Genomic DNA, 20,277 nt, shown 5'->3' on the forward strand with positions numbered 1-20,277 from the left:
TAAAAAAAAGGAAGAAGGAAGGTAAATTCAAGGAAGAAGGGGTGGCGGTGGTTCGGGCTCAATCACTCGCGAGTCATAGAACGAATCTTCCTCCCAACGCTGGCCCCGCGATGCTTATGGTTGGCGTCATTTTTGGGGTGTTTTAGAGGGGGGGGAGGAAAAGAGGAGCGGGAATGGGGGATGGTTTCATACCGTTTTCTCTTCTTCATTCTTTCCCCTCCCCGCTCCCTCTAGCAAACAAGCACCACGGTGTGTTTGTTTGCGTTTTGATCTTTGATCATTTTAATTTCAACGATTTCGGTTCCATTTCCGTGTGGGGTTCGTCTTCCCTTTCGCCACACCGTCCACTCCATCCCGCAACACGCAGCGTGCCATCGGAATGATGGTTTTTTGCCTATTTATTGTTGTTATGGTGGAACGTGGAACCCCCGGCCACAAGCATAGAACGCTGCATTGAATATTGCGAACGGGGATGTTAAAAGTCCAATACACCTTGGTGCGAACAACAGAAAAAAAATACATCAAAGATTTGAAGTATAAATGAGACGGGCACCACAAGCACTTAAGCTTACCCAGCTGCTGCTGTTCTAGGAACAAACTGTTTGAGTGAGTATGCTGATAGGAATGATTGTTTTTTCCGTTTTTTTTTGTTTTTGGTTTGGAACCGAACAAACTCTAACAAGAAGTGCATTTTTGCTAATAAACCCCGAGAAGATTGTACGGGCAACGCTACCTTACGATTTAAAAGGATGTGAAGCGATTTGTCTTCACCACGCCGCAGTTGACGCGTAAGCTCACTTCCCGCGTAATTGGTTGCGCTGCGTACGGCATCAAGAAACAACGGGCAATGGGCGATACAAAAAAAAATACACACACGATCGCTTCAAACATTGCTGGGTAATTTCTTTATCGCTCATTTTTGCACATGACGCTGATGGACGTGATGCATTTTGCTTACATCTTTAAAACCAAGGCCAGACAGACAATTCCTAAACAACAAGAACCAACAAAAAAAAGAAAGAAAAAAAGGAATTGTTTACTAGATTTACAGGGCTACACACAACATTAGGGCTCAACTGTAAGCTGTGGCACTGGGAAACCATTGCCCGAGAGCAATGAAATTAATGGACCAAACGGTCGTTACCCTGCTGCTCTGGTCGTGTCGTCGTGTTTGCGTCGTTTTCGGATGTGATGATTGAGGCAGCAGAGTGCGTGCGACGTTCTATAAAATCATAATACACTTTATTGAATTTGAATAAAGACGCTCCACTATCGCTTACAGACCTGTTCCCTAAACAGCCACAACTAATCGCCCTTGCCCGCGGCGCGTTTTTTTTTTTTTCTTCATTTTTTCCCATCAGTCTATTGGAGCAGGTTAGCGTTCCCCGTGTGTGCGCGAGATGTGTTCCGTCCTAGCGCGTGTAACTATAAATTGAGCATTCGCGTCTTTTGTCGCCGACTTTACACGGACGCACACACACACATATATATATCTTTGTTTTGCGCGCACAGTTTGAGCTGAATTGCGCTAAAACTAGACCAAAGTTTTACACAACACAGCTGAACACTACTGCCGAGCAGAAACCGACACGACGGTTTGAGTGAAGGTTAAATCGCTCATCAAAAAAAAAAAAAGAGATACAAAAACAAACAAAAACGGCGATACATTTGAAAGAAGAGAATATCTATTGCAAGTTTGTTATCAACATTATGAAGAAACAGTAAAAAGAATGTAATTTGCCAAACATCAGCTAATATTCTTCCTTTAAAAAAACTAAATCAGTAAACAGATTTTTTGCTAGGGGCGCGTCCCAATGACTGTTAGGTAAAATTAAGCGAAGCGTTTACGTCCCCCGCGTATTGACAATGTTAACTTTAGCACGGCTGCTGCGTTTCCCTTTGCAGGTTTAGAACTAGACGTGATTATAAAAAAATATGTATATATATAACATTTTTCTCTGTTCTCGTTCCGTGAGTAAACGAGTGTGTAAAAGCAACAAGTAGCTTGTAACCTCTATCTATCTATCTAGTGACGCCGCCCGAAAAAAAAACAAACACAATCGATCGTGAGTGTCAAATGGAGCTATCTTTCACAAAGTCGCGATGCGGTCCTGATTATTCGCGTGCGCGTGCAGCGCCGCTCGTCCTTACTAACGCGAAAAAGTCACTTTTAGTACACGCGCGCGCGCGCCACCAAAACGATATAGATCGTGCGTAAAACGTAACGTTCACTAAAACGGATTCAACAGCCTCAAACAATCAATTCCCCGCTTTTCTTCTGCTGTGCGCTATCTGCCAACAGAGCCTATTTGTCTAACTATATGACCGTGCTTGCCAGCGCAGCGCCGCCACCCAGCTGGTGCGCACTGTTCGCTAGGCGCTCAGTCCTGCCCACTTGATAAAGTCCGGTATCTCTCTAACGGGCAGATCGTTTGATATGGCTTTTACCCGCAGGTTGCGATCCGTCGTCAGCAGCACGACGTCCATCGTTAGGTACCGGGTGCCGGCTGTAAAGCACAGTGTGGAAAGTTATTAATGGAGATTGCATGGGAAACAACACCCACCGAAATTTGGTTAAAAAAAATTAAAATTACAATTCCAATATTCAACAGAATCAAAATTATGGTTCGTAAAAAATATATCAATTGGACTACAGCATAAGGAAGGAAGAGGCAAAAATGGCAAATGAAAAATAGCATTTACTTACCGCGCGTCTCCTCGATGTGGTTGCGGCAGAGGTTTAAGGCAGTCTCGAGTATTCGATCGTCGTTCGACTTGAGGTCACCGACGTCATCCTCTACGGTGAAGGTCGACGTTTTCAGTATCGAACCCTTGGTCGTCACACATCTAATGGTTGTGCGCAGGTAAATGAAAAAAAAAACAAACAACCAAAACATCGTATAATAATATCAACACGTAACCATTACTATCGACTGTCCAGCGTAATCGAAACCTTTTCTTTCCAAATATTAACCCCATTAACGGCGAATTCACACACACACACAAGCAGGTAGTACTTACTTCAGAGCGGGATTGCGCGACTTGATGAACTGCAATGCTTTCTTCGATGCGTCGGCAACCTTGGCCGCGTGCTGCTGATGAAGACCGGCGGCACTGGTGCTGCTGCTGCTGTTAGCCGGTGCAATGGACGCGACAGTGGCCGGTGCCGTTGGCAAGGCGAGCTGTTTCTGCACCGGCACCAGAATATCGGCCACCGCAGCCGTGGATGCTGCCTGCTGCTTCGGCGACTGGTTGCGCAGCCCCTTCGACAGTCCCTCGAGTTCGTTAATCACTGCGGGCGGATGGTTATTTTAAATCGATTATTTAGGAGAGATATTTGACAACAGACAGGCAGCCAGGAACTTACCAATGATGGGTACCATTAGCTGATACAGTGGATGAGCCTTCGCGATCAGCTCGATCGCCCCCAGATAGTCGACAAAGCAGTTGGTGTCCGTTACCAGAAAGCGAGGGTGCACCTCGATGCTAACAGCGATCGTGCTTTGCGAAAGTATGTCCTGCGGATGGTATTAGACATCGGGACAGCAAACGGTATTAGATTTATTCGAATAAATTATAATTATAAATTATTGTTTTGTGCAGACACTTGGAATGCCAGACCATTTTTGTTTATATTTTACCCTGGGGGCCAAGCACTTTTTGTTTAAATTTCTTATGGCTACTATATATGATATCCATGATCCCCAGGGAAGTGTAATTAAATATAAACAAACAAAAAGGTTCCGAAAATAATGATTTGGAATACAATATTGCTCCATTTCTTGTTGTGTTTTCATTGTTTTGCTTTGTTTTCATCATTAAATCGGGAGGCCAACAGTTTAATGTTATGTATTGATGTGTGTTCAATAGGATGCTTAAATGAAAAGCGATAATGTAAACAAAGAATGTTGACATTTAGATAATCTTTTAACTAATATCTGCTGTATATGGCACGGTTTGAAAACTCTCATTAAAACTAAAATACATGTGGCTACGCTATATTGATCGAAGTATTTGTTATTTTACATCGATATTCTCGATTCTTGACCATTTACGGGTATCAATGACTTATTCTATACAAAAGAGAAACAAATAAAAAAAATCGCAAAAATCTTATATATTATGAAGTTATTCAACATTTTGATGATTTTTTTTATTTCACGATAATACTCCCTATCTGTTACAACATATTAATCTTTAAAGTCAATTATCCTTCGCTCAAAGGCGGATTTATCCATCTCGGGGCCCTAAGCGGGGGATCTAAATAGGGACCTTAGTTTCCTTAAAAGTCACCAAAATGTAAAAATATGAACAAACATTACACTGTTTGCATTTTTATGCATATTTTGATATCTTAAGGATATCAAATACATTATCCTGAATTCGTTAGGGATTATTTTTCTTCTATCCTTTTAAATGGTAGTTATGACATTATTTGAATGTTATGAAAAGTCTTCGTGTAATAAGGCATACATATTTGGTATATTTTGAGGTTGTCTATCATCGGTGTTTGCGGTAGTGTAAATTTTTCGAAACTATATTTAGATACTTATCAGCGCTTGGTATAAGAGAATTTACATATTATACAAAAATCTTTCGAAAAAATTTGGTCGTTTAATTTTTCTAAGCTAAGAGTCTTTTATATGGAAATGAATCAAACAATGAAATGATTAACTGTCGTTATTAAATCTCCAGACATTCCAAATTTCAGCACTAATCTATTTGGTCTACCATGATTCAGTTGCCCTGAAGTTGACCAATTTGACCATTGTAAAGCCGCCAGATCCGCTGGTGAAAATCTAAATTACACTAGCGAGTACGGACAATGTCCCCAGACCTTAACAACCTGTTAATTGGACAGCTAAAATGCAGATTTGAAAAGCCTGACAAAAATCCGAATTTTACTCATTTGTAATTTTGTATTTGTAAAGATGATTTTGCAATTCATTCATTTGCTCAATTATGTATATGAGAGGTGAAAGCCACTGCACAAAGTTTGGGTGTTCCTGTTTCACAGATACCTACTAATTGACTGATATCCTAGTGTCCGACAAGGATTATCCTGTACTTGCGTATTTGTAGAAATTATCTCCAAACTTTGTACTAACTTTTGATTGCTATAAAAGTTATCAACACATTCGACATTCTTACTTGTACGAATGTACTAATTTGAGAAAGATTTAATGTTCTGTTCATATGAACATCAATAAAAAAAATCAATCACTTATAACAGCAAACTACCTTGTGGAAGTTTAGCTTGGGGGCCCTCCGCGGCCGCTCAGTCTGCTTATAGGAAAATCCGCCTCTGCTCTGGCTATCACATATGATAGCCATGACACTCAAAGTGTTAAATGAACGCAATGAGTAACTGAATAAGTTACTGATTTTGATCAATAAGTTATGAGCTGAATCCTAAAAATGAATTCAATAAATTCAACCCATTGAGAAGAGTTTTATTTGATTTAGAGATGATAGATGATCACTCTTTTCGATCAGTTCGATTTAGCGTAGAAGCGTCGTTATAACGTTATAAATCTCCTTAACTCCTTTGAAATTACTTAGCAGAATTACAGTAACTAGAATTGAATTATTTGAAAACTTACTGCTCCTACAAAAAAAAAGTGATTTGTTAATCGGCGCAGAGAATCAAAGTGAACCCAAGATAACAAAAGTGAGTCGTTACGTGATCACTTGTTAAAGCATGTATGTTGTGCAAATATTTTGTTCAGATGTATATCGATACTTGCAAATAAAGTTGCAAATAAGTAATAAAGTTGAAAGATCTACTTGCTTCTACTCTGACTCAACTCAGTGAAAAAGTTGTTCTTTTCCCTTACACCTTTTGTTTATCTTATTGTGCTATGCACATCGGGAGAAAACATGAAATATTTCAATAAAAAAAAGCAACACAAACGAACACAGGCGAAGTTTGTTAAGGGGCAAAGATTATGGCATGCGAAGGCAGAGTAAAAATTATCGCATATCGCATACGCACCACGGCATGTACTGCTTGCGTGTATAATCATTACAACAAAGGATACATTACCAGATCTATCAAACACCGGTTTGAGCGTAAAACCAAGCCCGAGAGCCAGAAGGAACGCTGGCGCAGCAAAGGGTAATAATGTAATTTTACTGCTTCTTGCTTTCCTTTCGCTTCTTTGAAAACATGTAGAAAAGAATACACAAATACACACAGACACACACACAAGATTGCAACGATGACTGCTTTTGGACATTATTTTTCTTCTGCATTTTGTTTTTTTTTTTTTTTGGTTTTGTTTCGTTGTTTCATTTTCTTGCTAACATCAAAGTGCATCTGGCACGCACAAAAACCTGTTCTAGAGGATTTTAGCATTTGCATGTTTCACTCTCTTATCGCTTCTCTCCGAGAGTGTATGTGTGAGCTAAACTGCAGACAATGTTGTGATGTCAAACTGAACGTTTGTAAAAGGTAGAAAGTTTTACTTACAAAAAAAAGGTTCACCCAGGCGTAATGTCATCGTTCCAGTCGGTTCTTCAACTTCTGAAACTGCTTTGCTTTGATAAAATCGGAACGAGAGTTTATGACTCTGGAGATAGAATCGATAGCGTTGGCTAGCAAAAACAGGAACCCTCTGCTGCGATAGTTTTGCATATCGAGGTAGCAAGCCACCTGTCTCTCTGTCTCTCTTTGACAGCAGTGACATTATCTACCGGCAAACCTGCTGCAACATATATGTATCACCGTTTGCTGTAAGTGCCTGGCCCGGAGGTGTGAAGCAGCAAAGCCAACAGCGCACCGTACGTTTCCGATCATGTCTCGACTCGAGCGTGGTCGGACCGGGCCAAATAGGTAAGAAAATTAAAGAAATGAAAATACTACGACACACTAACGGCTAGCAGAACACACCGTGAGTTTACTGAAGACCTGAAAGCGGGAGAAAAACGGGGTTGCGGGTTCTATGTCCCTGACTCTATGTATGGAGCATCGCACATTTGCATCACATCACCTTAATAGACACCGAGCGCTGGCAATAAAGCGATCGGTACACACCGCTGCGCATGAGCAACCTGATTCAGCAAAGGACACCTGACAAAGGGGGCCAAAGTGCCGGCAACCGTCCCGCGCGAATGTGTGTGTGTGTGTGTGTGTGTGTGCTTAAGAATATCGTGCTTAATATTTGCAGAGTTGCGCACTGTTTGCGCAAACGCCGTTGCTCATCCAGTTCCTTCACCCATTAACGCTTCCTTTTATCCTACTCCTACGCACCCTGCCTTGCTTCCTTCCTTCCACACACCGTGCGGCTTAGCAATTGTACGGTTGTTACCGGCCGGCTGCTGCTTCTGCTTCTTACTCTTCTTATCCAACACCGCATAGTCCGCATAGTGGATGGATGTGCAGCATGCAGCATGCTTGCGATTGTAACATCTATGCAGCTGTGAGCGGGCGCTCGCGCACGTGTGTATGTGCTGTGAAATGCAAACAGCAAAAAGGAAAAGCAGGGCAAGCAAATGCGCAAACAAATCGCAGCAAACAAACAGCGGCCAGAGTGTGGAAATATTTAGGAAAGAACGGACTTGGGTTCACCACCGGGGCGTGTGTGTTAAAGGAATGTCTAGGAAGCAACCACACCAGGCAACAAAGTTGCTGCGACACACAATAGACACGCTGTGACAGTGTGTGTATGTGTGTGTGTGTGTGTGTGTGTGTGTGACACCCAGAGCCAAGGATGCCCTCTGCGCCGGAGCTGATTGCTTCAAATCGAGCCCCGCTTTAATTTCCTTACAACAAACACTAAAACACAATCATTATCTACACGCTCCCAAGATCGGCCAAGATTCGGCATCATTTACCCGCATATCGGATCGGACTAAATGCAGCCGTTGGGGCGGTATGCTGCACTTTGGTACTGCGTGCCGCATTCCAATCGGCAAAAGCGCTTCTTGACAATCGTGCGCTTTCTTTCGCGCTACATTCGACGCCTGGAATGCTCCATTACGCGCTATCCACATCGGCGCGAGCGAAGGGACAAGGACTGACTGACTTAACTCCTGTGGCCACTTTGCTCTTAATGATCCCCCAGGTCCTAGGGAAAAACGCTCCCCCAGTCCACAGCACAACGTTTTTGCCCATGCTTCCCAACCGCCTTCAAAGTCGTCCTATCAAAGCATCATCTTCGTTAGTGCGAACCGATCTCCACATCCATCTGCCGGCCCCGGGGAAAAAGACGACGATGGTTGCGCAACGATCGTACAAGAAAACTGCACCATATAAACCCGCGGAGGCCGCGAGATACTGGCCATGCCAGTGGATGCTGAGATCATATCAATTTTGCTATGGTTTTTTGTTGTTGTTTTGTTTTACTTCATGACTTCCTCGGGTACCATCAAATCGGCTAAGCAAACGCGAGCTCCTAGACGATGGTGTGCGATGCGCAGAAGGGCGAAACCACAAACCAAGAAGAAAGAGGTACCAAGCAGACGAGCACAGAGAGAAAGAGAGCTAAAAATACAAGTTTTACCAAGTGCTATATATTGCAGAAAGTGCCACGGACGGACATGCCAACCGAGGCAGGGGGCTGTGCTCAAGAGCGAAGGGAACACGGATCCGATAGTCCCGATCTGGACCTAAATCAAACAGTGATCGGTTTTATGGTACGATCAATTATCTGCTCATATGCTCGCGCGATAGGCGAACGCTCTCCACACATTGCGGAGCTTCGTTCGTTTGTTTCCGCGCGTGTCTTTGTGTTAGCACATTGATCTGTATTGATACTGCACGACGCTTCATTTGCTAGCCTTTTTTGTTTCTTTGCTCATACCATCCCTACAGATACGTCCAATGTGTGGTTTTTGCTTTATTTATTACACCCTAAGACTACGCCATTGACATAAAACAAATACACTCACAAGACGCCGACCGTAGAAATCAAATCACAATTTCTGCTGCACAAAAAAGAAAACAAACCAACACACAAACGTTTTATTTTTTCGGCCAATGCCCGGACCCGGCCGGGTGACAAATGATTTCCTGAATCATCGACACATACCTGGGTTATTCTCGATGAAAAAAATCAAATGATTGAGGCAAGACAATGCCTTATTTCCGACGAAATGGCCTTCAACAGCATGATGTTCATAGTTGAAGAAGCAATCGTTGCTTGTTTCGCTATTACAAGCTCCATTCATTCGGACGATCGTCGAAACTATAAAATCGAACTTAAGTGTACTTAAATATAGGGCGCCTTGATGGTCTATTGGGTATCCGCACGACCTGCTGCAAAACCGTACGAGAGTTATGTTCTTAATCACGCACTGCATGGCAGCAGCTGTACCTTATAAAAGTATGTTGTACAAACACAGTTTCTTTTTGGCCGGGAACCATGAAATTCAATTTACGCGGAAATTCGACCTACGCGGTATTTTACAGAAGTTTTCGGTGCCCATTGAGAATGTATCTCAGGGACCTGGATATAGTACTTTCATTATACACACAAATCGATCTAAACAAATTTAATCTTTCTTTACACAATATTTATTCCTTCAGTAAAACAAAATCAATTCTTCATGAACTCGTGCCCGCATCGAATCGGCGTTTTTTTTACACTTTTTTCATCCTGAGGCTGAATATTTCTTTGAGATTCACATGAATCGCTAAAGATGAATGCTTCGCATCTCGAATCGAATCTCCCAAGATTCATGAATCTCTTAATATGCATGAATCTTTCAAGATTTATCTCTAAATATTCAAAAATCCCTCGAATCTTTCGAGATGTATGCATCTTTCGAGATTTATGAATATTTTGAGCCGCTAGGCCTGTCAAACTCAATATAAAAGAACTGACTGATATCGTAAAAGCCCCCAATAATAACAAATTAGCAATAATAACTTGGTGAGAAATTACGACCAACCGTTATCGAAGGTAAAATTGCAAAATATGCTCGAAACAAACAACAAGCGAAATATTTGCTTTGTCCTTTTTTGTGTTTAGGGGGCTTCTTTCGAAAATCTCTAATCTTCCAACCACCATCTCTACACCCATATGGGCCATGTCATTACACAGCTTAGAAGCGCTACCAGAACTGTGGCTGTCTCCGTAATCCTGCCACGCATTCCACGATTGTTTGGTGGATGGATTTAAGGAAGGCTGTTTTTGGAATGTGTTCCATATCTCAACGCAAGCGGGGGGTCACGATTTGATTAACGGCATTACATACCGTTCTAGCACCGTTACGCAAAAAAAGAATAATATCAAACCAAACAAAACCAGACGTTTACTATTAATGCTCACAGCTCTGAAGTATGCTCATTAAGACGTACGCCGAGAACGAAGAAACGTCTCAATGAGTTCCTTCGCCCTGGTGCTCTGACATATTCTTTAATCACCACACACACACGCACGCACAAAACAAAACCCCCATAATGAACTCCGATGCCCTCGGACCGATTGATTTCTTACACGATTTTACGAGCCGATAGGATCCGATAGTCTACTGGTCAAGCGACCGCAACCGGATCCCATAACTCGGGCTGCTGCCAGAACTCTCCAGAATTGGGTTGTTTCCTAACCGACTGTTAAGCACATACACACACACACATGCGCGCAGGCTAAGAGCATAAGTTAGTATAATCTATTAATCCAACAATGGTCTAACGATATCTGCTACAGCGAACAACAGAAGCTCGACACGAACGGGATAGCGCGCATTAAATTAATGCTTATTTTTGCGCGGCACAAAACGGGACCGAGATGGGCCCATTTTTAATATGCAAATACCCTCGGCTAGGGGTGGTTCAGAATCCATCCACCTTTCGCCGAAGAATCCACCAAGAACTCCACTCCTAAAGCGCTTTCTTTGTCCGGCGGCAATAAAGAGCTTTCGCTGCGGAAAGCCTAATCGCGGGCAGCAAATTTTACGATCGCGGCAGCCAGACATGGGCAAACCAGTCCCTCTGGGGAGGCTGTATCGGCTGCAGGAAACACTAAAGCAATGATTGTAAAGTAAGGGCTCACACCAGGGCTAACCATGGGGATCGTGTGTGAAAAACACACACATGTTTTTTCGTTCTCCAGGCTCCCCGAGCTCAAGGATGCTAGCTCGTCATTAACGCAGCAACATGCACAAAAGGGCAAATATGAATGACAACGTCCGACATCGGGGCAGCCGGCCCCCAAAAGAACGCCGTGATTGATTGCTATTGCCGTATGCGATGCGATTAGAATCGTTGGCATACAGAGCGCGTATTAAAAATGCTGCGAAACCTTTTTCCCCTCCCGAACAGCCCTTTTGCGCAAGCACCCGCGCGTATTATTATTTTCTTCGGTCAAGATGCAGCATAATACGGCGGCTATTACCCGCCGCGATGAATCGATTTCGCTTCCCTAGCTAAAGGACGGTCGCAAAAAAAAAAACGAAAACGGCACATTAAACGATCGGCTCAGCTATCAGCGCAGCGGCCTAACTACTCGATCGACCGATTCAATTGCCTTCAATTATACAATTCCCTCAAATGGCTTTTTGAGCAACACACGTTGTTGCGCTGTTTGCACTGGCGAGCTGATGCGAGCTTGCGGGGTGGATAGGGGTCACAACGCGGCCTAAAGATTAGTAAATATTTTAGCACACTATTCGGGGTACGGGCCTCACTGTTTGTAGAGTCATTTTCGACGCAATCTTGACGCAAAGATTGCATTATCTGCAATGCATAGGCTAGCTGTGTGGTCAGGCTAAGCAAACACGGTGCGCAAAATCAAACTCAAATGCATTATTTTTACACACCTGCCCCTAATGAAGATATTGAGAAGAGCTGTAAGCGCGTGTGTATTTTTCCAAAAATAGGCATCGAAACGATGTGGAGATGATAACTAAACATTCTAAGCTGAATGATTTCCTGGCCGGCCGGGGGGATGCGTCACTGCAATTCCCACACCTGGCGCGCTGCATATGTCTGCGCATCGATGTCACACTGGTGGTGACTTAGAATGGTGTTAAACGATCTCAGAACTTCCGTCGAGACTTTGGCAAATATCGATACGCACTTCAAAAGGCAATGTTGAACGTGATGCTGCTGATGCTGAATCGACCGTACATCTTAAGGTTAGCACAAACAGAAACACTTTTTTACATTATCAGACGAGTCACGGTGCTTGGTTAGTGCAGAGGATCACAGACGAGCCATGGAATGAGCAATCTCAGCTGTGAGGTAGTCTCGTACAAAGCGATCGGACCTAGAACCCGAAAGTTGGGAGTCTATTGCTGAGCGAAAAAGTGGCCCAAATCGTTCAAAAAATTTTGGACAGCTAGGATTTTTAAATTTACAATCGTGAGCTCAAACCGTTTTGGTTTGGGGAAGCCAATTAGAAATACTTTTTATTAATTTTTAAACGAATCAATAAGTTATGCGCACTCTTAAAAGATTTACTTTACTTTGGTTCGGGTAAAAATGTATGTTCACAAATTAAAAAATAAAACATCGGATCATACACAGGGTTTACCAGTCCAATAAACAATCTTTTTGAATAGACACCGCTGTCTACTATTTAATCACACGTCAGGTAGTGTAAGCTACCCTGTCCAATTTAATAACACTGTCATCGTCGATTGCACTATCGCCATGGTTTGTTTAGTTTTGCGAAATTTTCACCTATAGTATTCAAACAAGATGTAAATGATATTGTTTATTATCGTACCTTAATTTTTTATAACATTCTAACAAACAAAACAAGCTGTATCGAATCAGACAATTGTGTAATCGAAGGTGACAATTGTGTAATTCTGTCTGTCAAAGGTTAATTTAAGGTGACTTTGGTCTAGCGTTGGGTTTCATGAATATTTCGATCAAATTCATTCATATGAATCTTCAGCGATGAGGGATTCGAATCGTATTTCTAAAGATTCATGAATCCTAGTTAATTCATTAATCTCTAAAATTTTCAAAATATTAAATTTGCCCGATCCCATGGTAAAGAAGTTAACTCTCACGACATGCCTGTCTTAGCCTGTCTTAGCCGCATATACCGTCTACCCGTAGCAAAACAGATTATACGGTTGCGTGGTACCAATAAGTCTCGAATGCCGGTATAGGGTGAGATGACCACGTAAGTTGTTACGCCAAGAAGTAGAATAAGAAGATGCTCAAGCTCTATAAATCTTTCAAGATTTATGAAATTTTTGAGATTCGTGAATCTTTCCATCCGAGATTCAGTTTATTTGAATCATTTCAAAGATTCAATCAAATGCATGAATCTAAATCAGATTTAACCAACACTACTTTGGTCCTTATAGACTCTTTCGTCACTAGAATTGTGTTATTAAATTGGACAACGTATCTTACACCAGCTGATGTGTGATCAAGTGGTAGTAATGGTGTCTATTTTAAAATATTTTTGTTGTTAACAAGTAGATAGTTGTTTATTGGACTGGTTAACCTCAGTAATCGATACATCAAAAAATTCGATAGAGTCCCCCTCCCCCCCTCGCCACGCTGTGTTCCATAAAGTTTTTGGTGACTCTCGTAAGATAAGGTTCAGCATCCAGCCAGGAACAGTATACTGAACAGACCATGAATTAGCTGACTTGAATCATGGCAGATTCAGGAATTTTTAAAGATTTACAAATCATGAGACCCTGAGGATCTTCCAAGATTGACGAACCCTTACGATGTACATTTACCATTAGCCCCATAATTCCAATGCTGCTTCATTGTTGATGCATGCGAAAGCAACAGGTTGCCAAACAATTATTGCAAAGTGTGTATAAAACATTTTAACAACTCGCTGATAATGCACTGCTCCTCTCCTGCCTCCTCGGCTCGCCGTTCTCCCTTGCTAATGATACCCCGCGAGTGGGAGCGCGATGACAGTTCCTATCTGTGGGTATATGTTTTTTCCTCCCCTTTAATTCTTCCCCTTAATGAGAGGCCAATCTGACAAAACGAGGGAATCTTGCCCGAGACCTTGCCCTAGACCGGGTGCAGAACAAAAGCAACCGGTGAGGGGGAGATAAGCAGAAAACAAAGAACCAAAGAAGACACACACACACGGGGAAAATCAATGGCCGGGAGAGAGAGAAGGAGAAAGAGAAAGAAAAAGGCAAACTAAACGAATTACGACATTTTATTGCGTATAACGGGATCGTACGCTCTTGGCCAGCTTAAATAGCGTCGTCCTTTACCAACAGTGCCAATTATCACCCTCCCTTGTTCTCCGCGTCGACACACACACACATAGGGTTGTGCTTGTTTGGCCGGCAACACGGAGAGCCACCACCTCCACGCCATCAGTTTCCTCTCTGACGCGTGACCACGCCGCCAGTGCTACACTGTGTGTAGATGTGCAGCCACCCGCGTCCTTCCATGTCATCGACTTTTCAGACTCTTAAAAGACGCCCTACCCTCCCCCCGGCCCCGAGAAGATTTGCCAAAAACCCAATTTGCCCGTAGAATACAAACCAAGAACTGTGCGCTATTTTCTCTCTCCCTTTCTCTTTCTCTTTCTCTTTCTCTTTCTCTCTCTTTCTCTCTCTTTCTCTCTCTCTCTCTCTCTCTCTATTTCTTTCTCTTTCTACGCGAAATACAAGGGCCGTTTTATGCCCTTGAAATTTGAGTGTCTGATCATGCCCAACCGTTGGGGCAAGAGGCTCGCGGACCCTTTTTCTATACGAGAGAACGTCCATTACGTGCGTTCTTTCTCTCTCTTGCCCTCTTGCTTCCCTGTCAGCACACCACCCCTTTCCCAATGTCTCCCAATCCCATGACCCATCCTAATATCTCGCTTGCTCTATGATCCAACCGTCGGCGCCTTTCGTTCGCGTGTGCATTCCACAATCGTTTCGCGATCTTCACCTTAACCTCTCTCGAACCCCATCTCTCTTTACCCATTTTGCCTTCCTCCTCCTTCCTTGTCCACACTTGACCATTCTTTGTTAGCATCTGTCTTCCCCGGGTCCGTTCTCTTCCCGTCCCCGTCGCTGTTGCTTCTTGTCCCTAACTCAGAGCTCCAAACACTGTACACACCACCATCATCAGATATCAACATTTTAACTACACGACACTGCTCGCGCGGATGCTTTTCTCTCTATGTGCTTATTGTTTCTCCACCCGCTCTACTCACACCCCCAGTTTCTATCCGAATGATCAGCTGCACAAGCTTTCACATCGCGCATAGAGAGAGAGAGAGAGAGAGAGAGAGAGAGAGAGAGAGAGAAGCACCCCGTCGACATTAGCCGTAGAAGCGTCTTTCATTTCAAAAGCGATTAACATAATTTCAATTCATTTAATGTGTAACAAGTGCTGCCGTAAATTCGATAAAACGCGCGCAGCCCCCCTCCCTTCCTTCTTCCTCCCAACGGGTGGAAATCTATCCCCTAACCTTCACCCCCTCCGCCACTGTTCTGTTGTCTATCGTCATCGGCACAAGAAATCCTGCGGCCATTAGCACTCTTTTTTTCTTTCCTCACCATTGCTTCCCTTTGTTCGCCATCTCTTTCTCTTCAGCGTTCGCCTTTTTCGCGCCCCGATCGCTGTTGGAAGAAAACTCCCGCAACCCTTCAAACCGCCAATAGAAAAAGCGCGCTAGCAGGAATGATTTTTCATCCCCTTTCTCTCTCGCTCGTACTGTCTGTGTCTCGTTTTTGCACGTTAAGACAACGGAGGGGTCAACCCGTGGCGAAAACTATTCGCTATGGCGACTTCAATTTACCAGAATACTCCTCCTGTCCACATTTAGTCCCCCTGTCCACTCTTCCCCCCGGCTCAATCCATGTAGTACACACATACACACACAGCATGCTTCACATTACTCGCAACCATGAATTTTTCGCTCGTTCGTTCACCTAAATGCGCGCACGGAACAGATCTCACACCCAATGTGCGTTCACACTGCTGTCCACCAGCGCGACTGCAGAAGGTTGACGCGATTCTGCCCCCTTTCGGTGGGGCAGGTGGAGGGAGCTGGACCAGCAGGAAGGGGTATGGTTTGGGGCACGTGTAGAGTACCGAGTCCCGAGCAAAAGGCACAAAGTTACGAAGGTTCAGGCAATTCTTTCTTCTGGAGTGTGTTTTAGCCAGAAAAAAAGCAAACCCCCCTCCCCTCTCGCCGCGACATTAGCCGAACTCGGTTCCCTGCCCTTTACACCTGGTAAAGAGGATGAAATGGAACTACTTCTTTCCTTCTTTCTCTTTCTTTCTCTCTGTCTCTCTCTCTCTCTTTTTATCCATACGCACTTTCCAGTGGAAAACGCACTCTGGGCGAGCGAGGAAGCGCGAGGCGTTTGTGTATTTTCCGCTCCCATCCCTTCCCTAGGGTTGGGATCTATTCCGGTAGAATAGCGAACATTGCCCGTCGACCTCGATTTCCAAAAGGGAACGGGTTACACACCGGACACATCATCAATTTGTCTTATTGTCCAAGCATCCGTTTTCCAGCCCTCTTATCCTCGGGTGTTGCTTCGGCCACTGCTTCGGAGTGAAGTGATTGTGTGCGTGTGTGTGTTTGTGTGTGCTTCAGGTTCGCGGCCGATATTGTGAGGGAAAATTAGACCCGTCGAACGGTGCCGCTGAGACGCTGATTCAGATGCGGCAACACAAATAGTCAACCAATCAGTGCCGTTTTTGCTTTCAGCACATCGTTCACAAGTGCTCACAGCGAAACGAAAAACGAAAAATAATAACGAGTAGCGGATGCAGCTTTTCTGAAATTGGAACAATATTTTAAAACAAACACTCGATCATTCCCTCGAGAAGATTCTCCTGCCTTTCGACGAGTTTTGCTAATTTTGATGTAGAGCTTGTTTGCACTGGAAATAAAACACTTTTTTGTCTGTTTGGCATGGCAACTAATTATTCCCCAGGTGGTCTGTGCTTCGGCTATATGATATGGGCTGTGCACATTCATTTTTAATCGCCAAATCGTCAAACGCCCATACAAAAACACGTTTAGAATTGTAACAAGCCATAGTACTAGTTGTTCTTGCACAAATGAAATAAAAGATTTCTTTAAGGCGTCATCCACCAATTACGTAACGCTGATACCGGGAGGAGGGGGTGTTATCAAACGTTACCATTTGTTACATGGAGGATAGGAGGAGTAAAGCTTTTGTTTCGTAACGCTAAGTAAAATATTTGATTTTTTTTCGAATGAGTAACTAACGATGATTCTTCTTCTCGACTTAACAACTTTCGCGGTTATGCCGGCTTAAAAAGGATTTCGCTACTGTACCACGCGTAATATCAATCTAATTCCTTACAAACACAGTTCGTTTCAAACAAGTGGAGTTAATGCAGTTAGATCTTCTATCGTCAAAGTTGATAATTCTGAAAAACAGTACCGTTTTTAGCAATTTGCAATACATGCGTAACATATAAAGCATCACATGTAATTTGAAAAAGAATAATCATTGTCCGTAATCGCTAGTGTAATTTCGATTTCCCATCTCTAAAATAAAATAAGATTTTTTATTTAGATTCACATTATTACGGCTTGAGCCGTATTTTCGTAAAATAAGATTGTGTTAAATAAAAAAATCGAGGGGGTCTCGATAAATTTGGGGAGGGGGTCTCTTGCAACGTTACAGTTTGTGACACTAAGGAGGGAGGTCACACGGATGAGTCGAAAAAATTGCGTTACGTATTTGATGGATGACGCCTAATTAACAGTGTCGGTCAGTCAGGAAACATTTCGTCGTTCGTAACCCTTGGATCGAAATAAATTTCCACCGCTGAATGTGTCACAAAATGAAGGATGTCATGTAAAATTAGAACCATGTGATGCTATCATCAAATTTAGAAGTCAAAGGTTGAACTTGCTACTTCAAAACAGTTTAAAAGTTTTCCAAATATTTGTTTTTTTTGGCAATAATAAATATACCCTTTTTTTAATCATCGTGACCATCGGCTGGCAAGGGTGAGGAGAGCGATCTAGTGACCAGATCAAGCCACAAAAGAGATGACTTCCCGCCCGTATAATCATATCCTCCCCCAGCAGCATACGTGTGGTAACGCGAACCAGACAAGACTGACGAACATACAGGCAGGGAATAAATTTAAATAACATATCTCGCCAATCTGGCGATCAAACTAACGGGGCAGAGATTTAAGGATTCCACGGGACACACCGAAACTGATCATGGCGAGGAGATGCGAAAATCTATAAAAATGGCTTCCAATGGCGACCCGAGCGCGGTACACACGGCGGGGGGAAAAACGAAAACTGTCAATAACCTCCGCCCGAGAACCGACCGAGACCCCAAGCGCCACACAACAGCACTGCACGGGCGCACGGGAAGGTGTGCCGCCTATTCCCGGGCCCGGTCATCCCAGGCACAGGTCAACCACCGCACCAGTGTACCCGCCGCCAGTGCGACGACTGCTGGCCTGCTCGCGCAAGACAATGATCGGCGGCTACGGAGAGCGAGCGCGCGCGCGCCCGGGCCGGCGATGATGCTTTGCTCCGCTTCATGCTACGGCTATCAAAATAAAGACACCATTGGGCGTCGTGCATCCGCTCCGTGCGGTGCCACCCTGCCCCATGGCGGACACGCTCGCCTAGCGCGCACGGGCGGCTGTATCATAAAGTGAGCCCGAAAAATCCTATTAACACACTAATAAGCCACGATACCATGGCAGAAAATCTTTTAATATTGTTCCTTCTCCCGCTTGTTCTGTTCTTTCTTTCATTTTCTCTCGGCCACCCTCTCTCCCTCTCTATCTCTATCCCCACCCGCTCGTACGCTCTATTTTCGTCTTCCTTTTTAATGTTTAATTTGTTTGATCGGAGGGAACCCCCAGCGACGAACCCTCTCTCGAAGGTATGAGCTATGACTACCGGCAAATTATGATTAATATTCATAAGAGAGCTTATGAACCCGCGCTGGGTCTTTATTTTGTCCCCCGTCCCTCCATTCTCCCTCCTCTCGACCTCTCTTTTTTGTTGTTAAGGAACGCATCGTCTTTCAATCCGCTCGACATGTTTGCCGAAACATGCATGGACAGTAGGCGGCGGCTAGCCAGAACAATTTTGAGGGATTTCAAAGAATGAGAGGGTGGGAAAGTGTGTAGGGACACTCATCACGCGATAAGTTCCCCTCTCCGGAAGAGTGTGCCAAATTTATACCTGCCCTAATGAAAAGAGGTCGTACATTGCAATCAACGGCAGAGCAACTTTTCCCGTATCAATAAACTCCACTTTTTTTTTGCTACGCCCACCGTACGATAGCAACAAAAAGAGTTTCCCAAATCAATTGGTATGGTTCGGAAACTGTATCGGCAAGATTTATAGCGCCATTCGGTAGGTGAATGGAGGGCGATAGAAATGAAAAATAAATTTAAAAAAAAAAACCTTAAATTCACTCACCTGCACCCGCTGGCTGTGCTTCTCCTGCATGCGCTGCTTGCGCTCCAGCTCGTCCTTGCGCCGCAGCAGCTTGCGCGTTTCGAGGCTGCTCGGGCCGTTGCTGATGCTGCTGCTGCTGCTACCGCTGAGCACACCGCTATCGGCCGAAGGTGTCGAGGGGTCGCCCACGGCACCACTGCCCTGGTGCTGCTCCACGCTCTTGGGCAGCTCACCGCTCGCCCTGACACCGTCCGTGGACGGCTCTAGCTCCTCATCGTCGCTGTAGCTTTCCAGCAGGATGTCCATGTCGCTCAGCTGCAAGTGAAACAAACGGCTCGTAGCGATTACACACGGATGGGACGGACACTGGCGGGAGTGTCGGCAGCTTACCCTTGCCGTTCGGTTTTGCACGACGCTGTAAAACTGGGCGCGCCCTTCGACCATCCCACGCGGCGCTCCCTGCTCCCGGCGCAGCACTGGCGGCTCACAGTGACACAAACGATCCGTGCCGAAGTAGAGCAGCTTCTGGATGCGCAGCACATTCTGTGAAGGTGTAAAGCGATCGGCCAGTATCAGTATCGGGACTGCAAGCAGTAGCTTACGCTACACATTGGTACCTGTGCCTCTTCCATGTCACACTCCGGGTGCACAAAAATGGGCTCGGGATCATAGTACATCAGCGGCGTGAACCCGGCAAGGGTGATATCCTCGGGCAGGCGCACAGTTTCATATCCTGCGTAAAAGAGAGAAAAAAAGAAACACGAAGCTAGAACGCCATCGAACACAACCTAAAAAAACCGCACCTTCATTCTGCTCCACCGACAGTATGCTACGGTTTGTATCCAAGCGCTTCAGTATGTTCATTAGCACCGCCAGCTCGGACCACGGATCATGGGCGTTAGATTTTCTGAAACAAAAAAATAAATAAAACAGAACGAACGGGAAGCGAAAGCTTTCAATGACA

General features: G+C 44.2%; 1 protein-coding gene across 3 annotated transcripts in view; it reads right to left on the reverse strand.

Annotated features, from left to right (window-relative positions):
• Nucleotides 1-1,223: 1,223 nt before the first annotated feature.
• LOC121592054 (telomerase-binding protein EST1A) overlaps nt 1,224-20,277 on the reverse strand; it is a 44,571-nt gene continuing 25,517 nt past the window's right edge. For all 3 annotated transcript variants that reach the window (XM_041913310.1, XM_041913318.1, XM_041913301.1), the window contains 8 exons: nt 20,117-20,220; nt 19,931-20,046; nt 19,704-19,856; nt 19,335-19,628; nt 3,368-3,518; nt 3,022-3,292; nt 2,708-2,847; nt 1,224-2,507 (listed from right to left, as the gene is read on the reverse strand). In XM_041913310.1, the coding sequence (XP_041769244.1) occupies nt 2,374-2,507; nt 2,708-2,847; nt 3,022-3,292; nt 3,368-3,518; nt 19,335-19,628; nt 19,704-19,856; nt 19,931-20,046; nt 20,117-20,220 (1,363 nt within the window). In that variant the 3' untranslated portion in view covers nt 1,224-2,373. The remainder of the gene's footprint in view (nt 2,508-2,707; nt 2,848-3,021; nt 3,293-3,367; nt 3,519-19,334; nt 19,629-19,703; nt 19,857-19,930; nt 20,047-20,116; nt 20,221-20,277) is intronic.

Source organism: Anopheles merus, chromosome X, assembly GCF_017562075.2.
Source record: "Anopheles merus strain MAF chromosome X, AmerM5.1, whole genome shotgun sequence".
Taxonomy (NCBI): Eukaryota; Metazoa; Arthropoda; class Insecta; order Diptera; family Culicidae; genus Anopheles; species Anopheles merus.